At 39.3% G+C, this 22,500-nt stretch overlaps 2 protein-coding genes across 4 annotated transcripts in view; both read left to right on the forward strand.

Annotated features, from left to right (window-relative positions):
* Positions 1-7,187, forward strand: part of cygb1 (cytoglobin 1) — a 17,435-nt gene extending 10,248 nt beyond the window's left edge. Inside the window, exon 4 of the transcript XR_007143396.1 lies at positions 7,143-7,187. The gene's annotated coding sequence lies outside the window, so the exon portion shown is untranslated. The remainder of the gene's footprint in view (positions 1-7,142) is intronic.
* An 8,252-nt stretch (positions 7,188-15,439) lies between these two features.
* The window catches only part of LOC113650440 (fas-binding factor 1 homolog), a 12,053-nt gene continuing 4,992 nt past the window's right edge, over positions 15,440-22,500 (forward strand). For 2 of the 3 annotated variants that reach the window (XM_027158810.2, XM_027158811.2), the window contains exons 1-15: positions 15,440-15,717; positions 16,651-16,678; positions 16,769-16,816; positions 18,377-18,455; positions 18,697-18,757; positions 18,990-19,040; positions 19,203-19,323; positions 19,433-19,513; positions 19,838-19,885; positions 20,075-20,203; positions 20,471-20,627; positions 20,742-20,887; positions 21,575-21,671; positions 21,755-22,207; positions 22,454-22,500. The exon at positions 22,454-22,500 is cut by the window's right edge and continues 22 nt beyond it. In XM_027158810.2, coding sequence (XP_027014611.2) covers positions 15,715-15,717; positions 16,651-16,678; positions 16,769-16,816; positions 18,377-18,455; positions 18,697-18,757; positions 18,990-19,040; positions 19,203-19,323; positions 19,433-19,513; positions 19,838-19,885; positions 20,075-20,203; positions 20,471-20,627; positions 20,742-20,887; positions 21,575-21,671; positions 21,755-22,207; positions 22,454-22,500 — 1,549 coding nt within the window. In that variant the 5' untranslated portion in view covers positions 15,440-15,714. The remainder of the gene's footprint in view (positions 15,718-16,650; positions 16,679-16,768; positions 16,817-18,376; positions 18,456-18,696; positions 18,758-18,989; positions 19,041-19,202; positions 19,324-19,432; positions 19,514-19,837; positions 19,886-20,074; positions 20,204-20,470; positions 20,628-20,741; positions 20,888-21,574; positions 21,672-21,754; positions 22,208-22,453) is intronic. The other variant, XM_027158812.2, reaches the window with a different exon arrangement.

Here is a 22,500-nt window from a genome sequence, read left to right on the forward strand (position 1 = left end):
GCCCTTTCCAGGTGAGACTTTGACAATATGACTTTGACAATATGACTTTGACAATATGACATATGTCGTTAAAGTACTAAAAACTAAACAGCTAACTTGTTTACTTCATTTCAATTCCACATTAGGAAATAAATGAGCTCAAAATATACAGCATAAGTGGAAGCAACTGTAAATCTTCTATTTTAGTTTCTACACCCAACTATTATCAGCTGTGATAAGATAAGACAAGATAAGATAAGATAAGATAAGATAAGATAAGATAAGATAAGATAAGATGAGACATAATATACAGTATACACACAAAGAAATGTATAAATACAAAGAAGAAAAAAGAGACCAAACAAACATATTGCACGTTTTTCAAAATTTTTGTTTTAGCACGTGTTGTTTAAATGCTTTGTTATTGTTATTACTGCAGTTAAACTGTAATAACAGTGTGTACTGTAATTACGGTGACTGGTTCACTGCGAGCAGCTTTGATTGTAAAGTCTAATAGCAGCAGGGAGAAAAGACTGTCTGTATCGCTCATTCAGACACAGGATTAGTATAACAGTCTGTCACTGAAGGAGCTGCTCAGGGCTGAAACTGTTTCATACAGGGACTGAGAGTCGTTCTGCAGCAATGATGATAGTTTTGCTACCATCCTCCTTTCTCCCACCTCGTGTACAGTGTCCAGAGGAATCCCCAGGACTGAGCTGACCTTCCTGATCAGCTTGTCCAGTGTCTTCCTCTCTGCAGTAGAGATGCTGCTGCACCAGCAGACCACACCATAGAATATGGCTGAGGCCACCACAGAGTGGTGCGTGCGTGTGTGTGTGTGTGTGTGTGTGTGTTTGTGTGTGAGAAAGAGAGAGAGAGATCATTTAAAGGGTTAATAAAGAAATGAATTATAAAAATGATTGTTTCACAAGAAACAATTAGAAAATAATCCCAGAAATAAACTCCTATGCAGTTCATCCTGTGTGGTTTTTATATGAGTGACATTTCAGACTGAACAATGAATCATCAGCCAGCGTCTCACTCTAATGCTGATTTCTCGGGTCACACCGAAGTTCAGCACATTTTACTGTAAGAGCCTGATGTTGAAATCCAGACAGTGGTGAGGCCTGGACACGTTCCTGTGTGTTCCTGTGAGGCCTGGACACGTTCCTGTGCTCACACTTTCCTGAGTGGATTCCACCGTTTCTCCCTTTCTGAAACATACATACAGATTTGTGCAATTTCTACAACAAGCAGGAAGAAAAGTGTAAGAAGGAAAAAAAAATACACTCTGAATTAAAACATCTATGCGTCTTGGCTCAGGGTTGGACGCAGGCTGCCTCAGGGGCATTACATCCAATTTTCTTGTGTTTAGATGAGCCTACAGAGCACTGCATATTGTTTCCTTATACTAAGGACACCCTTGAGGGCATGTCATCACATTTTCCTCCATGTAGTGGCACCCTAGAGGGCACCTTATCACGTTTTTCCATTTAAACAGTAAACATTACAGTAGACACTATAACGACCATCTAGATTTAAACTATTTTCTTTACCAGAGGGGCAGCCTAGAGGGCACGACATCACGGTTTTTCATTTAAACAGTAGACATATACAATACTTTACTACCTTTTCTCTACAGTAAGGGCCACTTAAACTGTTTACCGTATGCAGTGTTGTAATGTAACGGAGTACAAATACTTCGTTACCGTACTTAAGTAGAAATGTGACGTATCTGTACTTTACTTCGCTATTTACATTTATGTCAACTTTCACTTCTCCACTTCTCCACTTTACTCCACTGCATTTCCTAGATAAAATGTACACTTTTACTCCGTTATATTTCCACTAAGCGTCTTCGTTACTCGTTACTACAAAATAAAATCAGAAGAAATGTGTGTGACTGCAATAATGGAGGTTTGGCGAATCACTGCTCCTAGATTGTATTACGCAGCTCTGCACACTGTATTAGAGCGTAATGTTGCCAAAGGAGGTGGAAGCACAATTGAAACCGCCATGGCCCTTTCCAGGTGAGACTTTGACAATATGACTTTGACAATATGACTTTGACAATATGACATATGTCGTTAAAGTACTAAAAACTAAACAGCTAACTTGTTTACTTCATTTCAATTCCACATTAGGAAATAAATGAGCTCAAAATATACAGCATAAGTGGAAGCAACTGTAAATCTTCTATTTTAGTTTCTACACCCAACTATTATCAGCTGTGATAAGATAAGACAAGATAAGATAAGATAAGATAAGATAAGATAAGATAAGATAAGATAAGATGAGACATAATATACAGTATACACACAAAGAAATGTATAAATACAAAGAAGAAAAAAGAGACCAAACAAACATATTGCACGTTTTTCAAAATTTTTGTTTTAGCACGTGTTGTTTAAATGCTTTGTTATTGTTATTACTGCAGTTAAACTGTAATAACAGTGTGTACTGTAATTACGGTGACTGGTTCACTGCGAGCAGCTTTGATTGTAAAGTCTAATAGCAGCAGGGAGAAAAGACTGTCTGTATCGCTCATTCAGACACAGGATTAGTATAACAGTCTGTCACTGAAGGAGCTGCTCAGGGCTGAAACTGTTTCATACAGGGACTGAGAGTCGTTCTGCAGCAATGATGATAGTTTTGCTACCATCCTCCTTTCTCCCACCTCGTGTACAGTGTCCAGAGGAATCCCCAGGACTGAGCTGACCTTCCTGATCAGCTTGTCCAGTGTCTTCCTCTCTGCAGTAGAGATGCTGCTGCACCAGCAGACCACACCATAGAATATGGCTGAGGCCACCACAGAGTGGTGCGTGCGTGTGTGTGTGTGTGTGTGTGTGTGTTTGTGTGTGAGAAAGAGAGAGAGAGATCATTTAAAGGGTTAATAAAGAAATGAATTATAAAAATGATTGTTTCACAAGAAACAATTAGAAAATAATCCCAGAAATAAACTCCTATGCAGTTCATCCTGTGTGGTTTTTATATGAGTGACATTTCAGACTGAACAATGAATCATCAGCCAGCGTCTCACTCTAATGCTGATTTCTCGGGTCACACCGAAGTTCAGCACATTTTACTGTAAGAGCCTGATGTTGAAATCCAGACAGTGGTGAGGCCTGGACACGTTCCTGTGTGTTCCTGTGAGGCCTGGACACGTTCCTGTGCTCACACTTTCCTGAGTGGATTCCACCGTTTCTCCCTTTCTGAAACATACATACAGATTTGTGCAATTTCTACAACAAGCAGGAAGAAAAGTGTAAGAAGGAAAAAAAAATACACTCTGAATTAAAACATCTATGCGTCTTGGCTCAGGGTTGGACGCAGGCTGCCTCAGGGGCATTACATCCAATTTTCTTGTGTTTAGATGAGCCTACAGAGCACTGCATATTGTTTCCTTATACTAAGGACACCCTTGAGGGCATGTCATCACATTTTCCTCCATGTAGTGGCACCCTAGAGGGCACCTTATCACGTTTTTCCATTTAAACAGTAAACATTACAGTAGACACTATAACGACCATCTAGATTTAAACTATTTTCTTTACCAGAGGGGCAGCCTAGAGGGCACGACATCACGGTTTTTCATTTAAACAGTAGACATATACAATACTTTACTACCTTTTCTCTACAGTAAGGGCCACTTAAACTGTTTACCGTATGCAGTGTTGTAATGTAACGGAGTACAAATACTTCGTTACCGTACTTAAGTAGAAATGTGACGTATCTGTACTTTACTTCGCTATTTACATTTATGTCAACTTTCACTTCTCCACTTCTCCACTTTACTCCACTGCATTTCCTAGATAAAATGTACACTTTTACTCCGTTATATTTCCACTAAGCGTCTTCGTTACTCGTTACTACAAAATAAAATCAGAAGAAATGTGTGTGACTGCAATAATGGAGGTTTGGCGAATCACTGCTCCTAGATTGTATTACGCAGCTCTGCACACTGTATTAGAGCGTAATGTTGCCAAAGGAGGTGGAAGCACAATTGAAACCGCCATGGCCCTTTCCAGGTGAGACTTTGACAATATGACTTTGACAATATGACTTTGACAATATGACATATGTCGTTAAAGTACTAAAAACTAAACAGCTAACTTGTTTACTTCATTTCAATTCCACATTAGGAAATAAATGAGCTCAAAATATACAGCATAAGTGGAAGCAACTGTAAATCTTCTATTTTAGTTTCTACACCCAACTATTATCAGCTGTGATAAGATAAGACAAGATAAGATAAGATAAGATAAGATAAGATAAGATAAGATAAGATAAGATGAGACATAATATACAGTATACACACAAAGAAATGTATAAATACAAAGAAGAAAAAAGAGACCAAACAAACATATTGCACGTTTTTCAAAATTTTTGTTTTAGCACGTGTTGTTTAAATGCTTTGTTATTGTTATTACTGCAGTTAAACTGTAATAACAGTGTGTACTGTAATTACGGTGACTGGTTCACTGCGAGCAGCTTTGATTGTAAAGTCTAATAGCAGCAGGGAGAAAAGACTGTCTGTATCGCTCATTCAGACACAGGATTAGTATAACAGTCTGTCACTGAAGGAGCTGCTCAGGGCTGAAACTGTTTCATACAGGGACTGAGAGTCGTTCTGCAGCAATGATGATAGTTTTGCTACCATCCTCCTTTCTCCCACCTCGTGTACAGTGTCCAGAGGAATCCCCAGGACTGAGCTGACCTTCCTGATCAGCTTGTCCAGTGTCTTCCTCTCTGCAGTAGAGATGCTGCTGCACCAGCAGACCACACCATAGAATATGGCTGAGGCCACCACAGAGTGGTGCGTGCGTGTGTGTGTGTGTGTGTGTGTGTGTTTGTGTGTGAGAAAGAGAGAGAGAGATCATTTAAAGGGTTAATAAAGAAATGAATTATAAAAATGATTGTTTCACAAGAAACAATTAGAAAATAATCCCAGAAATAAACTCCTATGCAGTTCATCCTGTGTGGTTTTTATATGAGTGACATTTCAGACTGAACAATGAATCATCAGCCAGCGTCTCACTCTAATGCTGATTTCTCGGGTCACACCGAAGTTCAGCACATTTTACTGTAAGAGCCTGATGTTGAAATCCAGACAGTGGTGAGGCCTGGACACGTTCCTGTGTGTTCCTGTGAGGCCTGGACACGTTCCTGTGCTCACACTTTCCTGAGTGGATTCCACCGTTTCTCCCTTTCTGAAACATACATACAGATTTGTGCAATTTCTACAACAAGCAGGAAGAAAAGTGTAAGAAGGAAAAAAAAAATACACTCTGAATTAAAACATCTATGCGTCTTGGCTCAGGGTTGGACGCAGGCTGCCTCAGGGGCATTACATCCAATTTTCTTGTGTTTAGATGAGCCTACAGAGCACTGCATATTGTTTCCTTATACTAAGGACACCCTTGAGGGCATGTCATCACATTTTCCTCCATGTAGTGGCACCCTAGAGGGCACCTTATCACGTTTTTCCATTTAAACAGTAAACATTACAGTAGACACTATAACGACCATCTAGATTTAAACTATTTTCTTTACCAGAGGGGCAGCCTAGAGGGCACGACATCACGGTTTTTCATTTAAACAGTAGACATATACAATACTTTACTACCTTCTCGCTACAGTAAGGGCCACTTAAACTGTTTACCGTATGCAGTGTTGTAATGTAACGGAGTACAAATACTTCGTTACCGTACTTAAGTAGAAATGTCACGTATCTGTACTTTACTTCGCTATTTACATTTATGTCAACTTTCACTTCTCCACTTCTCCACTTTACTCCACTGCATTTCCTAGATAAAATGTACACTTTTACTCCGTTATATTTCCACTAAGCGTCTTCGTTACTCGTTACTACAAAATAAAATCAGAAGAAATGTGTGTGACTGCAATAATGGAGGTTTGGCGAATCACTGCTCCTAGATTGTATTACGCAGCTCTGCACACTGTATTAGAGCGTAATGTTGCCAAAGGAGGTGGAAGCACAATTGAAACCGCCATGGAGGCACCTACTGGAAGACCTCCCGTTATCGTAGACGACCACCCCGACGATAACGGTAAACTCGGTGAACAGGATGAAGAAGACCATATTTGCAAGAAATGTTTCTGTACATTGGAATGAAAGATTCTTCCTACCGGATGAAGCGCCTCTTATGCCTAGCGAAAATCACTGAAATTTTAATTTATACTTTTACTTCAAATACTTAAGTACATTAAAATATCAGAAAATGACTTTTGATACTTAAGTACAGTAAATATCAGATACTTTCAGACTTTTACTTGAGTAATATTCTAAAAGGTGACTTTCACTTCTACCAAAGTCTTTTTCTAGTACGATACTTGTACTTTTACTCAAGTATCGCTTTCTACTACTTTATACAACACTGACCATATGGGCAGCCTATAGGGCACTTCATTATGTTATATTTAATTGAAATGGGCAGGCATCAAGGTTCATCATCACGGTTTCTCTACTGTAAGGACCAGACAGATTTAAATAGTCTTTGTACAAGAGGAGCAGCCTAGAGGGCACTTCATCGCACTTGTACTCGATTAACCCTGCCTGAAATTTCTCATGTTAGTAATGTGAGAGGGTGGTGTTGATACCACTAACAGACTGAGAAACATGTCTCAGCCGATCAGCTTCATTTATTGTGAGGAACACTGAGTAAGGAACACACTCTTTCCAAAGAACTGCTCTGTCCTTCAGTTCTTTTTGTTTCGTGGCCAAGATGCCACTCAAGATGTCACCTCATAAATCTTACACAGTCCTAAATGAATCATTAACTCTTATGTATAAACCTTAAAGCCTAAGAGCTCTGTGTGTGTGTGTGTGTGTGTGTGTGTGTGTGTGTGTGTGTGTGTGTGCGTGCGTGCGTGCGTGCGTGCGTGCGTGCGTGCGTGCGCGTGCGTGCGTGCGTGTGTGTGTGTGTGTGTGTGTGTGTGTGTGTGTGTGTGTGTGCGTGCGAGCGTGCGCGTGCGTGCGTGTGTGAGTGTGTGTGTGTGCGTGCGTGCGTGTGTGATCTAAATCCACGGCAAGTTGCGGTTCCTGTTCCATTACAGAATACATTACAGTGTTTGCTGAACTTACCGCCTGTAATTAGACTCATTTATTATTATTTCATCGACAAGATGAAAAGTTAGTGAGTGAGAGAGAGAGAGAGAGAGAGAGAGAGAGAGAGAGAGAGAGAGAGAGAGAGAGAGAGAGAGAGAGAGAGAGAGAGAGAGAAAGTGAAATTGACAGCAGACTTTTTGTTAATTACCCAGCATGCTCCTGGCTGATTCACTCTGGTTAATATTCTCTAATCCTCTGAGCTCATCCCAATCCCATGCTGGAACTGGACTGAAGCGGGACTGAAAGGCAGTAAGACAAACAGACTGGACACAACGTCTCTTCATCTCTCTGTCTTTCCATGCGTGTGTGTGTTTGTGTGTTGATCGGAGCCCCATGGGCCACATTCAGCAATATGCACTACAATAATAGTCCTGATCTTGCTGGCAGCACTGCTGTACAGATGCTTCTGCAATAGATCGTGTCTATGCTTTATATAATAATAATAATAATAATAATAATAATAATAATAATAATAATAATAATAATAATAAAACTACAACTAGAACTGCTACTACTAATAATAATAATATCTGCAAGCAGCGATTATGAGGTCTAAGCACTTTCTGGCCCCACACCTTAGCAGTGAAGGAAGACAGTCAGTGGTCATTCCTGAGAAGATACTACATCAGGGTTGTCCAGTCTCACCTGGAAAGGGCCAGTGTACGTTTAGGGTTTTATTCTAACCAGCAGAATCCACACCTGATCGTCTGTTGAAAGCCAAGAACTTAAGATACGATAAGACACCATTTTACATTTTACACTCATTTTCTGCTTTCAGAATCAAACCCAAATTGGCCGAAAATCCAGTTGAACTTGTGAAATCTCTTGAACCTGCCGTGACCCAGAGGAAAGTGGAACTGGAGTTTATGTAAATGTCCAGATTTGCTCTGTTGGCTCACATAGACACATAGTCACTGTTAACTTCATTTTTGAATTGACTTTAAATATTTGATTACGTTAAATTTATGGTTTAATAATACACGGTAAACTTTGACAATATGACATATGTCGTTAAAGTACTAAAAACTAAACAGCTAACTTGTTTACTTCATTTCAATTCCACATTAGGAAATAAATGAGCTCAAAATATACAGCATAAGTGGATGCAACAGAAAATCTTCTATTTTAGTTTCTACACCCAACTATTATCAGCTGTGATAAGATAAGACAAGATAAGATAAGATAAGATAAGATAAGATAAGATAAGATGAGACATAATATACAGTATACACACAAAGAAATGTATAAATACAAAGAAGAAAAAAGAGACAAAACAAACATATTGCACGTTTTTCAAAATTCCTGTTTTAGCACGTGTTGTTTAAATGCTTTGTTATTGTAATTACTGCAGTTAAACTGTAATAACAGTGTGTACTGTAATTACGGTGACTGGTTCACTGCGAGCAGCTTTGATTGTAAAGTCTAATAGCAGCAGGGAGAAAAGACTGTCTGTATCGCTCATTCAGACACAGGATTAATAACAGTCTGTCACTGAAGGAGCTGCTCAGGGCTGAAACTGTTTCATACAGGGACTGAGAGTCGTTCTGCAGCAATGATGATAGTTTTGCTACCATCCTCCTTTCTCCCACCTCGTGTACAGTGTCCAGAGGAATCCCCAGGACTGAGCTGACCTTCCTGATCAGCTTGTCCAGTGTCTTCCTCTCTGCAGTAGAGATGCTGCTGCACCAGCAGACCACACCATAGAATATGGCTGAGGCCACCACAGAGTCAAAAAAGGTCTTCAGTAGCTCTCGCTGGACTCCAAAAGACCTTAGTCTCCTCAGCAGAAAGAGTCTGCTCTGCCCTTTCTTATAGATTGCCTCAGTATTGTCTGTCCAGTCCAGTTTCCTGTTGTAAGAGTCCACTCTCACGATGTCCTTTCCCTGAATGATCACTGGGGTAATGGAGTTTGTGTGTGCCTACAGAAATCCACCATCGGTTCTTTGGTTTTCCCTGCATTTAACTGGAGGCAGCTCCGTTGGCACCAGTCCACAAAGTTCTGGATCAGTCCTCTGTAACTCCCTGTCATCATCATCCGTGATCAGACCGACGGTGGCAGAACTTCTGTAGGTGACAGGTTGCTGAGCTGAACATGGAGTCTGCAGTGTAGAAGAGGAACGGAACCAGAACTGTGGAGCTGATGGAGTGGGGGCTGGAGGGAATTGGCAGGGTGGTGGAGTTAGGTGTGTTGAGCTTATAGCAGTGCAGAGAGAGGTGGGACTGGAGCAGAAGAGAAGGGGGTTGCAGCAGAGGGGACTGGATGGGGGCAGGGGAGGATGGCTGATCAAATCTAAGTATATATATATATATATATATATATATATATATATATATATATATATATATATATATATATATATATATATATATCTTTATTTAATTTTTAACTAAAACCTAAGTAAATGAAAGAGTTAATCTGCTGTGGATCTACAGTACAGCTCCAAGACTAATCCATCTTCTTATTCTAATGAAGTCTCGCAATCTAATGCATAAACACGCATTTAATGCAGCTCACCTCTCTGCTCCTTGTGAACTGTTATGTCCCATGAAACTTCGCTGGAAATCGTTTTCATAAAACACTTTCTACAACTGCTGATTATTTGCTTGAAGCAGCTGCACAAAGTATTGGTTTGGAAAAACCAGTGTAAACAGTGTCTCATGAAGCTCCAGGAAATGCACTTGTGGAGTTCTGGAGATACAGCAGCTGAGATCCAAATGATCTACAAGCGGATAGTGGATTTAGTGGATAAAGTTTATTGAGAAATTGTTTGTTGTCTCCATAATTCCACAGTTTTAAACATAAAATAATGTAAAACTTTTTATTATGGGCTTAAAGGAAGAAATCCTCTTGTATTGTGTTTCTCTTATACCACAGAACATTTTACCACAGAACATTTTACCACAGAAAATTTTACCACAGAACATTTTACCACAGAAATTTGCGTTACTGAATAACGTATCATACACATGATCCTTTTTATTGCATTTCTAAACTAAGTCACTTCCTGTTCTCACCTTACATCAGCTTATTTCTATTGTCACAATCAGATGTTGCCACATATTTTAAACTCTTCTGTCATGAAAATGCGGAAAAAACTCTCCTTATAACTTATAACTTTCCTTACATCATTTAATCTGAGATGGTCTTGTCTTGACTTCCTCAGGTGTGTTTTTAAAGATCGCAAACTAATCTTTATGCCATGATATGCTATCAGCATGTTAGAAATCACGGCATATGAATGTTCTTCCTTCATGGAGAAAGACATCATCCAGTGATTTCCTTCTTGTGTAACAGTGGAATTGTTATCTTCTTAGTTTTAATGTGAACGCAGGACTCTACACGTGTACAAGAAATGAAGTTATACACAACTTCCTACTGCCTGTATAGTTTGAGTGACAGATGTATCGTCCAGTCGGCAACAAGACTTCCATTTGCAAACTATACCTACATGTACCTTTTCTGGTTTGTCTGGTGTGTGTGTGTGGGTGTGTGTGTGTGTGTGTGTGTGTGTGTGTGTGTGTGTGTGTGTGTGTGTAACAGAGCTTTCTGTGGATGCAGGACTCAAACCTGACTCTATTTAAATGTAAATAAAACAATTCTGTGTTCTTTCAATAACCTGTGATATTTTTTGGAGTTCTAATTTAATGACTTCTGAACATATGATGCAGTGAGATTTGTTTAATCACTGACTAGATTCTGAGTATAAAAGCCTTTTTTTGTCCAGTTTGTTTTGTCAAAATGCACAAATTGAAATCAAACTGAGATCTGATCCTTAAACTATATCTGTCATGTACATGAAGTAGCTCTCTGTCTCTATCCAGACCCAAATACAGGGATAGAAAGACTGGAGTTGACAGACAGACAGACAGACAGACAGACAGACAGACAGACAGACAGATGTTGACAGACAGAGGTTAACAGACATGAGAAATAAACTAGGCAATAAACTAGGAAACTTATAAACTAACTAATAAACTAGACTAAAAAGAACAGACACAACACAACAGGTATAAATAGGGGAGTGATTAGTGAAACATGGGGAACAGCAGACAAAAAACATAAACAGACAAAAGTCACATAATATATGTGAATTGTCCAAGCCGTCCAAGAAAACACTATAAAACACGTTCTGTATATAGTTTCATATGGTATATTTTTACCACATGTTTTAGATTATTATATCTTATATGTACTACATTATTTATGTAGCACTTTTATATAGTCCTGCTGTTTCGATTAGTAATACGATCCTATATTATTATTATTATTATTATTATTATTATTATTATTATTATTATTATTATTATTATTATTATTATTATTAATGATGATGATGATGATGATGATAATGATAATAATAATAATAAGTGTTATTATTGTTATTATTATTATTATTATTATTATTATTATTATTATTATTATTATTATCCTATAGGACTTTAGTCATACTATATTAGTATTAGTATTAGGATTAATTTGACATTTGGAGTTGCAGTCATGTGATTTCCTGGAGTATCTCTGTGATGTCAGTCCTAACATCTTAATATCCATGTCAGGAATTATTACAGCTGAATTTTCCTCCTTTAACCTACTATAAAAGGACATCTAGCACTAACCCTGACGTATGAACAATCCATTTGAACTGATATGTCGGTACATGGAGTGTTGCTGTGGTTGTAAAGTTCAGAGAGATCAGATCACACTGCGTTCTTGTGAAGCTATGGTCATGAGGTTTATTGTTAAAACGGAAGTTCAAACAGAACAAGAGTTTCTCCAACTGCAAAAGACACCTTTATAGAAACACACTGAAAATGTCCTTATAAATGTACGGTTTATTTTTATGTCCTTGATTCTGAACTCAGGCTCCTTATTAATCTCTCTAAAATGTTCCTTCGTCACCAATGAACCCAGGTGAAAATGTGTAAATCACAAAAATCAACAGCATAACCTCGATCTTGAGAGATTTTCCCTAATTGAACTCTAATGTAGAATTGATTCTCTGATATTCACTGACATGACTGTGACTGTTCTCTTCTCCTCAGGGTGAGGCTCTGTGACACCTGGAGTTCATACATAGCTTCAATCACCTACTATGTTTTCCTATAGTTGTTATTTCTGCAGCTTTTTCCCAGCCCCATGAGGAGAACCCAGCTGGAGAAGGACAGGATGAAATCCGAACCTGCTCTTATCCAAACCATCTGCTCTGATACGCGATGGTTCGTGACTAATGTTCACATTCACCTACAGTGAAATGGCCATTCTTTCTGAGAAAGGTCTAATCCTCTGAATGTAATCTCTGTTTGATCTACAGCGTCTCTCCATTACAAATTCAAAGGAATTTACTCCAGCAGTTTGTGTGTGAAGTTCAGAATGGAGCCATGGATTCAAAAGGCATGTTTCAGAGTAGATATAAACTGCCACAGACAGAAGTTTATACTGAAGGAAAATAAACAAACAGTGCAAATATCTTCTGTATCATTCTGCACTTGGGCTTCTTATAAAATCTCTCTTCAGCTGCAGTTCATACAGAAGGCTGCTGCCAGAATTCTGACCAGAACCAAAACATCTGAGCACATCACTCTAGTCCTCAGGTCCTTACACTGGCTTCCAGTTACATTTAGAATAGATTTTAATGTATTGTTACTGGTTTATAAATCACTTCATGGCTTAGGACCGAAATACATGACAGATATGCTAATTGAATATAAACCAAGCTGACTGCTCAGATCATTAGGATCAGGTCAGTTAGAGATACCAAGCGTTCACTCAAAACAAGGTGCGTCAGCATTTAGTTATTACGCCACCTAGAGCTGGAATCAGCTTCCAGAAGAGATCAGATGTGCTTCAACAGTAGACACTTTTAAATCAAGATTAAAAACACATCTGTTTAACTCTGCATTTACTGAATGAGCGCTGTGCTGCTTCACACTGACTGTGCTGCTTCACCCTGACTGTGCTGCTTCACGCTGACTGTGCTGCTTCACACTGACTGTGCTGCTTCACGCTGACTGTGCTGCTTCACACTGACTGTGCTGCTTCACACTGACTGTGCTGCTTCACGCTGACTGTGCTGCTTCACCCTGACTGTGCTGCTTCACCCTGACTGTGCTGCTTCACACTGACTGTGCTGCGTCACACTGACTGCACTTTTTATCCACATCACCTTTACTCCTGGTTTATTCTTTTTAACATATTTTAAACTGTTTTTTATTAAAATCACATTTATTTTCTTTAATTGTTATTTGTTTTTGTTATGATTTTTATCGTGTGTTTCTTATTTTTCATATATGTTTTCTAATTTCTATGTAAAGCACTTTGAATGACCTCTGTGTATGAAATGTGCTATACAAATAAACTTGCCTTACCTTGCCTTGCCTTGCCTAAACACTTGGTGTGCTATCACTGAGCTGTTATTCTGCACAATGTATTGGCACCCCCTCTTCCTTAACTATCAGTGGAAATAACCATGAATAACCATACATAACGCATTTATGTATATACATATATTTTCATATTTTATATAGGTTTATATAGTTTATACTTTATATTTATCTCCCTCCTTTTGGTTTTATTTTTATCCTTAATTCCATTCCTTTTATGCTTGAATACAGGACAGACGTAAAAAGCATTTCACTTCATGTCGTACTCTGTATGTATGTGTATGTTACAAATACAGTTTGATTTGATTTGATTTGATTTAAAGTGACCCATAGTAAGGGTCTGTACGTGTTACGGTAATTCTGATAATTGAACTTATTCCATTCAATTTATTTGTACAGCACTTTTAATAATTTCCCATTGTCTAAAACCAGCTTTACAGAAGTATGGAAACAAGAGAGAGAGAGAGAGAGAGAGAGAGAGAGAGAGAGAGAGAGAGAGAGAGAGAGAGAGAGAGAGTAAGAAATAAATAATAAATATAAAAACAATATAAATATAATAATAATAATAATAATAATAATAATAATAATAAGAAGAAGAAGAAGAAGAAGAAGAAGAAGAAGAAGAAGAGGAAGAAGAGGAATAAGGATAAAAATAAACAAATGAAAACAAATGAATATATACAACAAAAGTTTAAAAATGTATTTAAAAAAGAAATGTAAATTTAAGTTCATTTTAAATTCATTTAAAAAAGAAAATACTGTATATCTCTCTCTATGCTTAGCAAGCAAGTCGGCAAGGAAAAACTCCCTGAGAGGACATGATGAAGGCTCATAACCTTCAGTTATATCACCTATATGAGTCAATGAGTCATTTATAATTATTAATAAACAATTAAATTTAAATAATACACCATTTAGATATAATCCTAATCTAGAAATCACACACAAGGGAATTTTCTGATAGTCTGAAAAATAGAATATAAACAGTTCATCATCGCCCCCTGGTGGCCAACACACGCTTAAATCTTATTTCTATAAATCAATTTTATATATATATATATATATATATATATATATATATATATATATATATATATATATATATATATATATATATATACACGTATATATATATATATATATATATATATATATACACGTATATATATATATGTATATATATATATACGTGTATATATATATATATATATATATATATATATATATATATATATATATATATATATATATATATATATATATATAAATATATATATACACAGTACAGACCAAAAGTTTGGACACACCTTCTCATTCAAAGAGTTTTCTTTATTTTCATGACTATGAAAATTATAGATTCACACTGAAGGCATCAAAACTATGAATGAACACGTGTGGAATTATATACGTACATAACAAAAAAGTGTGTCATATTCTAGGTTCTTCAAAGTCGCCACCTTTTGCTTTGATTACTGCTTTGCACACTCTTGGCATTCTCTTGATGGGCTTCAAGAGGTCGTCACCTGAAATGGTCTTCCAACAGTCTTGAAGGAGTTCCCAGAGATGCTTAGCACTTGTTGGCCCTTTTGCCTTCACTCTGAGGTCCAGCTCACCCCAAACCATCTCGATTGGGTTCAGGTCCGGTGACTGTGGAGGCCAGGTCATCTGGCGCAGCACCACATCACTCTCCTTCATGGTCAAATAGCCCTTACACAGCCTGGAGGTGTGTTTGGGGTCATTGTCCTGTTGAAAAGGTGGTGTGTCCAAACTTTTGGAAGGTGTGTCCAAACTTTTGGTATGTACTGTATATTGAAAAAATTTACTGTAATAACGGATTAAAAACATATACACGCAATAAAACACTATATAGAGCTTTACACTTGAACATCTGAGCGCACCATTAAAGAACTACATTATCCAGAATGCTGTAACGTGTACAGGAAGTGCGTCACCGGAAGCAGGAGCAGCAGCAGCAGCCACGGGAATTCAAAACTGTAGAGGATATTTCTTTTTTATTTTTTTTATTTAGCGGAATAAATTATTATAAACAATAATTAAATTCGTATGGTAATTTTAACGGAAGATAAAGTGACAAAAAACGGAGAATGTGTTTATTAAAGAAGCGCGCGAGCTGCGGTTACCAATGGCGACGCTGACGCTGTGCTGCAGCTGACTAGCCTGAGTTTATAAACATGCTCTGATTTGTCTTGTCTTCCCTGTTTATAATGGTGAGTGAGTTAAATCTCCTGCTTTATGTTTCCTTACCTGTGTAAATGCTCGCATGCGTGATTATCTACTGTTAATCTCACATCATTTCATCAGCAGGGCTGTTTAACTTCGCTAGCATCATAAACAATAAGTAAATAAACAAAAGCCGGTTTTATATAAACTCAAGAATATGTCAAGGGAATAAAAAATAATTTCTGTGATACATATTTGTTTAAGAAAACAACGGGGGAAAAGTTATATATAAAATATTTCTATCCCTCCTTTCAGTATCTTCCTTCCTTCCTTTCTTCTTTCTATCTGTCTGCATTTTCTTTTCATTTCCCATTCAGTTAGATTTCCATCACTTTCATAATTTTGCATGTGTATTATTTTAAACGTGAATATTTTCTTCGTCGGGGGGTGGGGGCACGGTGGCTTAGTGTTTAGCACGTGAGCCTCACACCTCCAGGGTTGTGGGTTCGATTCCCACCTCCGCCTTGTGTGTGTGGAGTTTGCATGTTCTCCCCGTGCCTCGGGGGTTTCCTCCGGGTACTCCGGTTTCCTCCCCGGGTCCAAAGACATGCATGGTAGGTTGATTGGCATCTCTGGAAAATTGTCCGTAGTGAGTGAATGAGAGTGTGTGTGTGCCCTGTGATGGGTTGGCACTCCGTCCAGGGTGTATCCTGCCTCGATGCCCCGATGACACCTGAGACAGGCACAGGCTCCCCGTGACCCAAGGTAGTTCAGAAAAGCGGTAGGAAATGAATGAATGAATTTTCTTTGCCTAGTACTGACACTGGAGACTCCTTCCATACGTGTCACCATATCAATGATCACACACCCTGCAGGTCCCTGTGAATGAGCTGTTACTATGGAAACAATAACATGTTAATATAACGAGCGAATAACTGAAAGCTGTCCGAAACTCTGTGCTTTTTCTTTTCACATGTCAGCCGTCCAAACAGAAGAAAGGTCTGAGGGGTGAGTGGTTTATACACGTGACACCAGTTGTAGTCCGGCACATTTGTTTTTGTCCAGATATGTGAGTGTGATGTGTGTTACTACCTTTAGGCTCAATTGATGACGTGTTGGGAGATCTGCTGGGAGACGACACTGATGGTATGTTCAGCTTTAAGTAGTCGTCCTGTTAGCTACAAGCTACAAGGGAATACCGAAGTGTACTGAATACTGAAGTGTAGGGATACGAAATTGTAGGGAATTCTGAAATGTACTGAATACTGAAGTGTAGGGAATACTGAGGTTTAGGGAATTCTGAAATGTACTGAATACTGAAGTTTAGGGAATACTGAAATGTAGGGAATACTGAGGTGTAATAACTACTGAAGTGTAGTGAATACTGAAGTGTAGTGAATACTGAAGTGTAGTGAATACTGAAGTGTAATAACTACTGAAGTGTAGTGAATACTGAAGTGTAATAACTACTGAAGTGTAGTGAATACTGAAGTGTAATAACTACTGAAGTGTAGTGAATACTGAAGTGTAATAACTACTGAAGTGTAGTGAATACTGAAGTGTAATAACTACTGAAGTGTAGTGAATACTGAAGTGTAATAACTACTGAAGTGTAGTGAATACTGAAGTGTAATAACTACTGAAGTGTAGTGAATACTGAAGTGTAATAACTACTGAAGTGTAGTGAATACTGAAGTGTAATAACTACTGAAGTGTAGTGAATACTGAAGTGTAATAACTACTGAAGTGTAGTGAATACTGAAGTGTAATAACTACTGAAGTGTAGTGAATACTGAAGTGTAGTGAATACTGAAGTGTAATAACTACTGAAGTGTAGTGAATACTGAAGTGTAGTGAATACTGAAGTGTAGTGAATACTGAAGTGTAGTGAATACTGAAGTGTAGTGAATACTGAAGTGTAATAACTACTGAAGTGTAGTGAATACTGAAGTGTAGTGAATACTGAAGTGTAGTGAATACTGAAGTGTAGTGAATACTGAAGTGTAATAACTACTGAAGTGTAGTGAATACTGAAGTGTAATAACTACTGAAGTGTAGTGAATACTGAAGTGTAGTGAATACTGAAGTGTAATAACTACTGAAGTGTAGTGAATACTGAAGTGTAATAACTACTGAAGTGTAGTGAATACTGAAGTGTAATAACTACTGAAGTGTAGTGAATACTGAAGTGTAGTGAATACTGAAGTGTAATAACTACTGAAGTGTAATAACTACTGAAGTGTAGTGAATACTGAAGTGTAATAACTACTGAAGTGTAGTGAATACTGAAGTATAATAACTACTGAAGTGTAGTGAATAATGAAGTGTAATAACTACTGAAGTGTAGTGAATACTAAAGTGTAATAACTACTGAAGTGTAGTGAATACTAAAGTGTAATAACTACTGAAGTGTAGTGAATACTGAAGTGTAATAACTACTGAAATGTACTGAATACTAAAGTGTAATAACTACTGAAGTGTAGTGAATACTGAAGTGTAATAACTACTGAAGTGTAGTGAATACTGAAGTGTAATAACTACTGAAGTGTAGTGAATACTGAAGTGTAATAACTGCTGAAGTGTAGTGAATACTGAAGTGTAATAACTACTGAAATGTCCTGAATACTGAAGTGTAGTGAATACTGAGGTGTAGGGAATACTAATATGGCCTGATGACACCATTTTCCCACCTACATAACTTCGCAGATCTCCCAGTGAAAGCCAGGTCTCCGACTGCAGGACTCGGCAGACCAGCGGGTGTCTTACGAACACAGAGTGGAAAGAGGTGAGCGTTCGTGCTGAGAGGTGGAGGGATGGTAGCTCAGTGGTTATGGTGTTGAACTACTGATCAGAAGGTCATGAGTTCGAATCCCAGGTCCACAAAGCTGCCACTCCTAGGCCCTCAGTCACTCAGTTGTATAAATGAGATCAATGTAAGTCGCTGTGGTTAACGGCGTCTGCCAAGTGCCGTAAATGATAAACTGTACAGAGGATATTCACCAACGTTTTATGTTGAAACCTGTCAGGAACCTTCTAGATGATGAGTTCTTCAACAAACTGGCAGAGGAGGCGGAGAAAGACGACGAGGTGAGACAGGGTGCTCTTGGAAGTCTTTGTTTGCAAGTCATTTTCTAGAATTTTCTAGCAGCACAGTTTTATATCACTGCCTTTGTTCTAGTACGTTATTGTCTTCAGTGACATAATGACATAAAAACGTATCTAATGACCAATATGGTGACTTTTTTTTTTTTTACTTTAATAGAGACAAAAAATGCTGTAAAGTAAAAACAGGAGCTAATTTATTTCCCTATAATCACAGGGTTCAGATGTGTCTGAGGCGGATCCCAAGGCTTTACTGGAGAGCATGAAGGTGTCTGACTGGATGAGTTTTCATATAAACGTTTTGGAATCTTCTGTGAGATCTTTGGTTATAGTGTGTGTGTGTGTGTGTGTGTGTGTGTGTGTGTGTGTGTGTGTGTGTGTGTGTGTGTGTGTGTGTGTGTGTGTGTGTGTGTGTGTTGCCCCATCACAGGACATTGATGATATGGATGCTGACTTGTTTGGCTCAAAGAGAAAGCCCAGTTCAGCACCAGCGCTTAGCAAAACCTCCAGAACTGAAACATCTAAACCAGGAGACAAGAACAAATCTAATCGTGAGTTAGAATTAAACATCTGCTGCTCACAAGACATCATCTTTCCCTGTGTGTGTGTGTGTGTGTACAGTGTCTCTCCCTCAGCATGTCAGTGTTTGTGTCCACACAGAAGCCGCAGGAGTGGACGAGAGGAAGCCCAGCTCTGCTCCCGCTGCTGCAGTGAGGAGCTACAGGAAATTCAGCTTCATGGGTGTGTTCAGTGTTCAGCAGAAACTGTTACTCTAACGGAGCAGTTATAATTCCCTTACAAGACTTTATTTTTATTATTTTATTGTTTTAAGTGAATAAGACCCAAAAATCTTGCCGAGAAACCGCAAAGAAATGTAAACTCTTCTATCCTGAAGATGATGGAATATTGTTACATCTTTACCTCTGACCGTTCAACACCTGCTGACCAATCAGAATTCAGAAAAAGGGCACTGTATAATAATAATAATAATAACAATTATAATTATAATTGTTATTATTATAATATGCCTTATTTTCTTTGTTCGTTAATGCTGCATTACTGCAGATGATGATGATGATGATGATGAGGCGGAGTTTCCAGCTGCCAAACAAGGTATCAACTCATGGGCTACGTTTAGGAAAGAAACGTCTGCTTGTTTCCCACAAACGCAAAGGAACAGAACTTTATTATACTGATTTCAGCTTAAATAATAAACAGCGAAGTAATTTGAGGATCGTTTTTGCACGTTTTTATTTAGCATGAGTCTTTACTCGGCTGTTGGTCTTCGCTTGTCTATAACAGATGATGTGCATGATCCGCTGGATGACCTGCTGAACGAACTGGATGAGGAACGACCAAAGATTACGCCATCAGGAAAAGCAGGAAAGCAGCCGACATCCTCTCTGGCTGGACAGAAGATAGAAGATCGAGGTAAAAACAACGTTTTCAGTTCCTCAACGAGTTCCTGTACAACATTCCTCACTGCAAGAACCTCCCCAGGAACCCACAATACACAGGAGTTTAGAAGGAAAGAACCAGGGCTAAATCTAGAGATTCTGTGTGGAACCTTTTTAGTTCCTGCTCCAGAGTAGAGCAGGAACTGAACCTCACAGTTGGACCAGTGTGTATAACGGTTACATCACAGGGGTTTAAGAACATTTTTGTACTCCGCAGTCATATTTGTGCCTTGTATTATAGCCACGCCTACACCTGCAGCTACACCTGCAGCTACACCTGCGCCTAAGAAACACAACGAGTTAAACTTTGACGACGATGAAGACGACCTGATGGAGGCGCTGGGGTTCAGTGATGCGCCGAAAGGAAAAGGAACTGGACTTCTGGCCAAAAAAGAGAGGTGGGATGTTATCTATTAAAATCATGCACAAGACTCTCTTTTTTATTTGTTGTTCTCTTCTCTGATTTATTATAAAAATAATAATAATAAATGATCATTCGGTCTGCTGTGAAGTGAGGCTCCTCAGAGACCACGCACCAGACTGGATGAGATTCTGGGGATTGGGACGTCTCATCACCTGCTGGAGAGACCTGTGACCGGCGAGAAAAAAGACACAACACCCGCAGAGAGAGAGCTACAGAAGAGCTCAGCTGGCAAAGGTAAAAAAAAAACAAAAAAAACGTTAGTATTGTCTGTCTTGGTGTCAGTGAAAGAAGTGTGGACTCCGTGTCTCAGTCACAATGAAGGGGCGTGGCCTCCGTGTCTGTCTAAATGAAGGGGCGTGGCCTCTGCATCAGACACAGTGGAGGGGGTGTGGTCTCTGTGTCTCTGCCTAAATGAACAGGGCATGGCCTCTGCATCAGACACAGTAGAGGGGGCGTGGCTTCTGTGTCTCTGTCTAAATGAAGGGGCGTGCCCTCTGCATCAGACACAGTGGAGGGGGCGTGGCCTCTGTGTCTCTGTCTAAATGAAGGGGGCATGGCCTCTGCATCAGACACAGTAGAGGGGGCGTGGCCTCTGTGTCTCTGTCTAAATGAAGGGGGCATGGCCTCTGTGTCTCTGTCTAAATGAAGGGGGTGTGGCCTCTGCATCAGACACAGTGGAGGGGGTGTGGCCTCTGTGTCTCTGTCTAAATGAAGGGGGCGTGGCCTCTGCATCAGACACAGTGGAGGGGGCGTGGCCTCTGTGTCCTTCAGGTTCAGTAAAAGATTTCTGTGCTCAGATTGCTGCTCAGATATTGCCATGTTGATGATCCAGTATATTTTTTTCCAGATTATGACAAAACTTCATGTTCATATCAGCTCTAAACGGGTGTGTTGTGTTTGTTACGACTGGCTGTTTTTCAGATTCTGTGACTGGAGACGAAGATTTAGCGTTTGGCTCGTACCAGCCCACCCTGGTCTCCACTCCAGAGGGACGAAACTCTCGCAGACACTCAGTACGGTGAGAACTGGTGTAATAGGGTGAAAATGCTGTGCTGCTTTTCCAGCAGGTGAAACCAAACGCTGATCTTTATTCTCATGTAGATTCTCTACTGAGGACATCAGCTCCACTTCTCCAGAACACAAGCCCAAATCCTCCACAACCTCCACCGCGACCTCCAGCCGACCTGGCCGCCCCGCTTCAGACTGGCTCGGTCTGAAGCGTGATGATGATGAAGCAGAAAAGCTGGAAGAGCCAAAGAGAGAGAAGATGGAGGTTACAGGATCATCTGAGAGACTGAAGCCTCCTCCTTCTCCAATAAATGCAGGAGGAAAACCATCCAGATTGACCTCAAAACCCACCGAGGAGCTTAGAGCCGTACCGGACTCTCCAGAAACTTCCATAACCACAGCATCCAAATCACAGCTTAAAAAGAAGGAGGAAGCGGATGAGGACGACTGGCTGACAGGAGCTCTGAGTAAGAAGAAGGACAGAGAGAAGAGGCAGGAGGAATCTCTGGAGCTTGGAGAGAAGATAGACCTGGACACGTTCCTCAGGTACAGACGGATGGAAAGGCAGTGCTAGTGTTTGTCACTTAAATATAGATTTGTAAAGATATGCTTCTTATTTCTATAGCAACAGCTCATTCACCCTGGCGGACAAATCACATATTAATATTATATGTTTAATTGTTGACGTTTTCTGTAAGCAGGAATTTATTTAACGTTCACGGAAGGAGTCTCCAGTGTTCGAGCTTTGTAACTTTTGTGGATGTAACGTAATGATTTTTGTTGTTTTCCCAGCAAACGAAACACCACCTCGACTCCTCGTAGAGGGACAGAGGACACGC

This window comes from Tachysurus fulvidraco, chromosome 7 (genome assembly GCF_022655615.1).
Source record: "Tachysurus fulvidraco isolate hzauxx_2018 chromosome 7, HZAU_PFXX_2.0, whole genome shotgun sequence".
Lineage (NCBI taxonomy): Eukaryota > Metazoa > Chordata > Actinopteri > Siluriformes > Bagridae > Tachysurus > Tachysurus fulvidraco.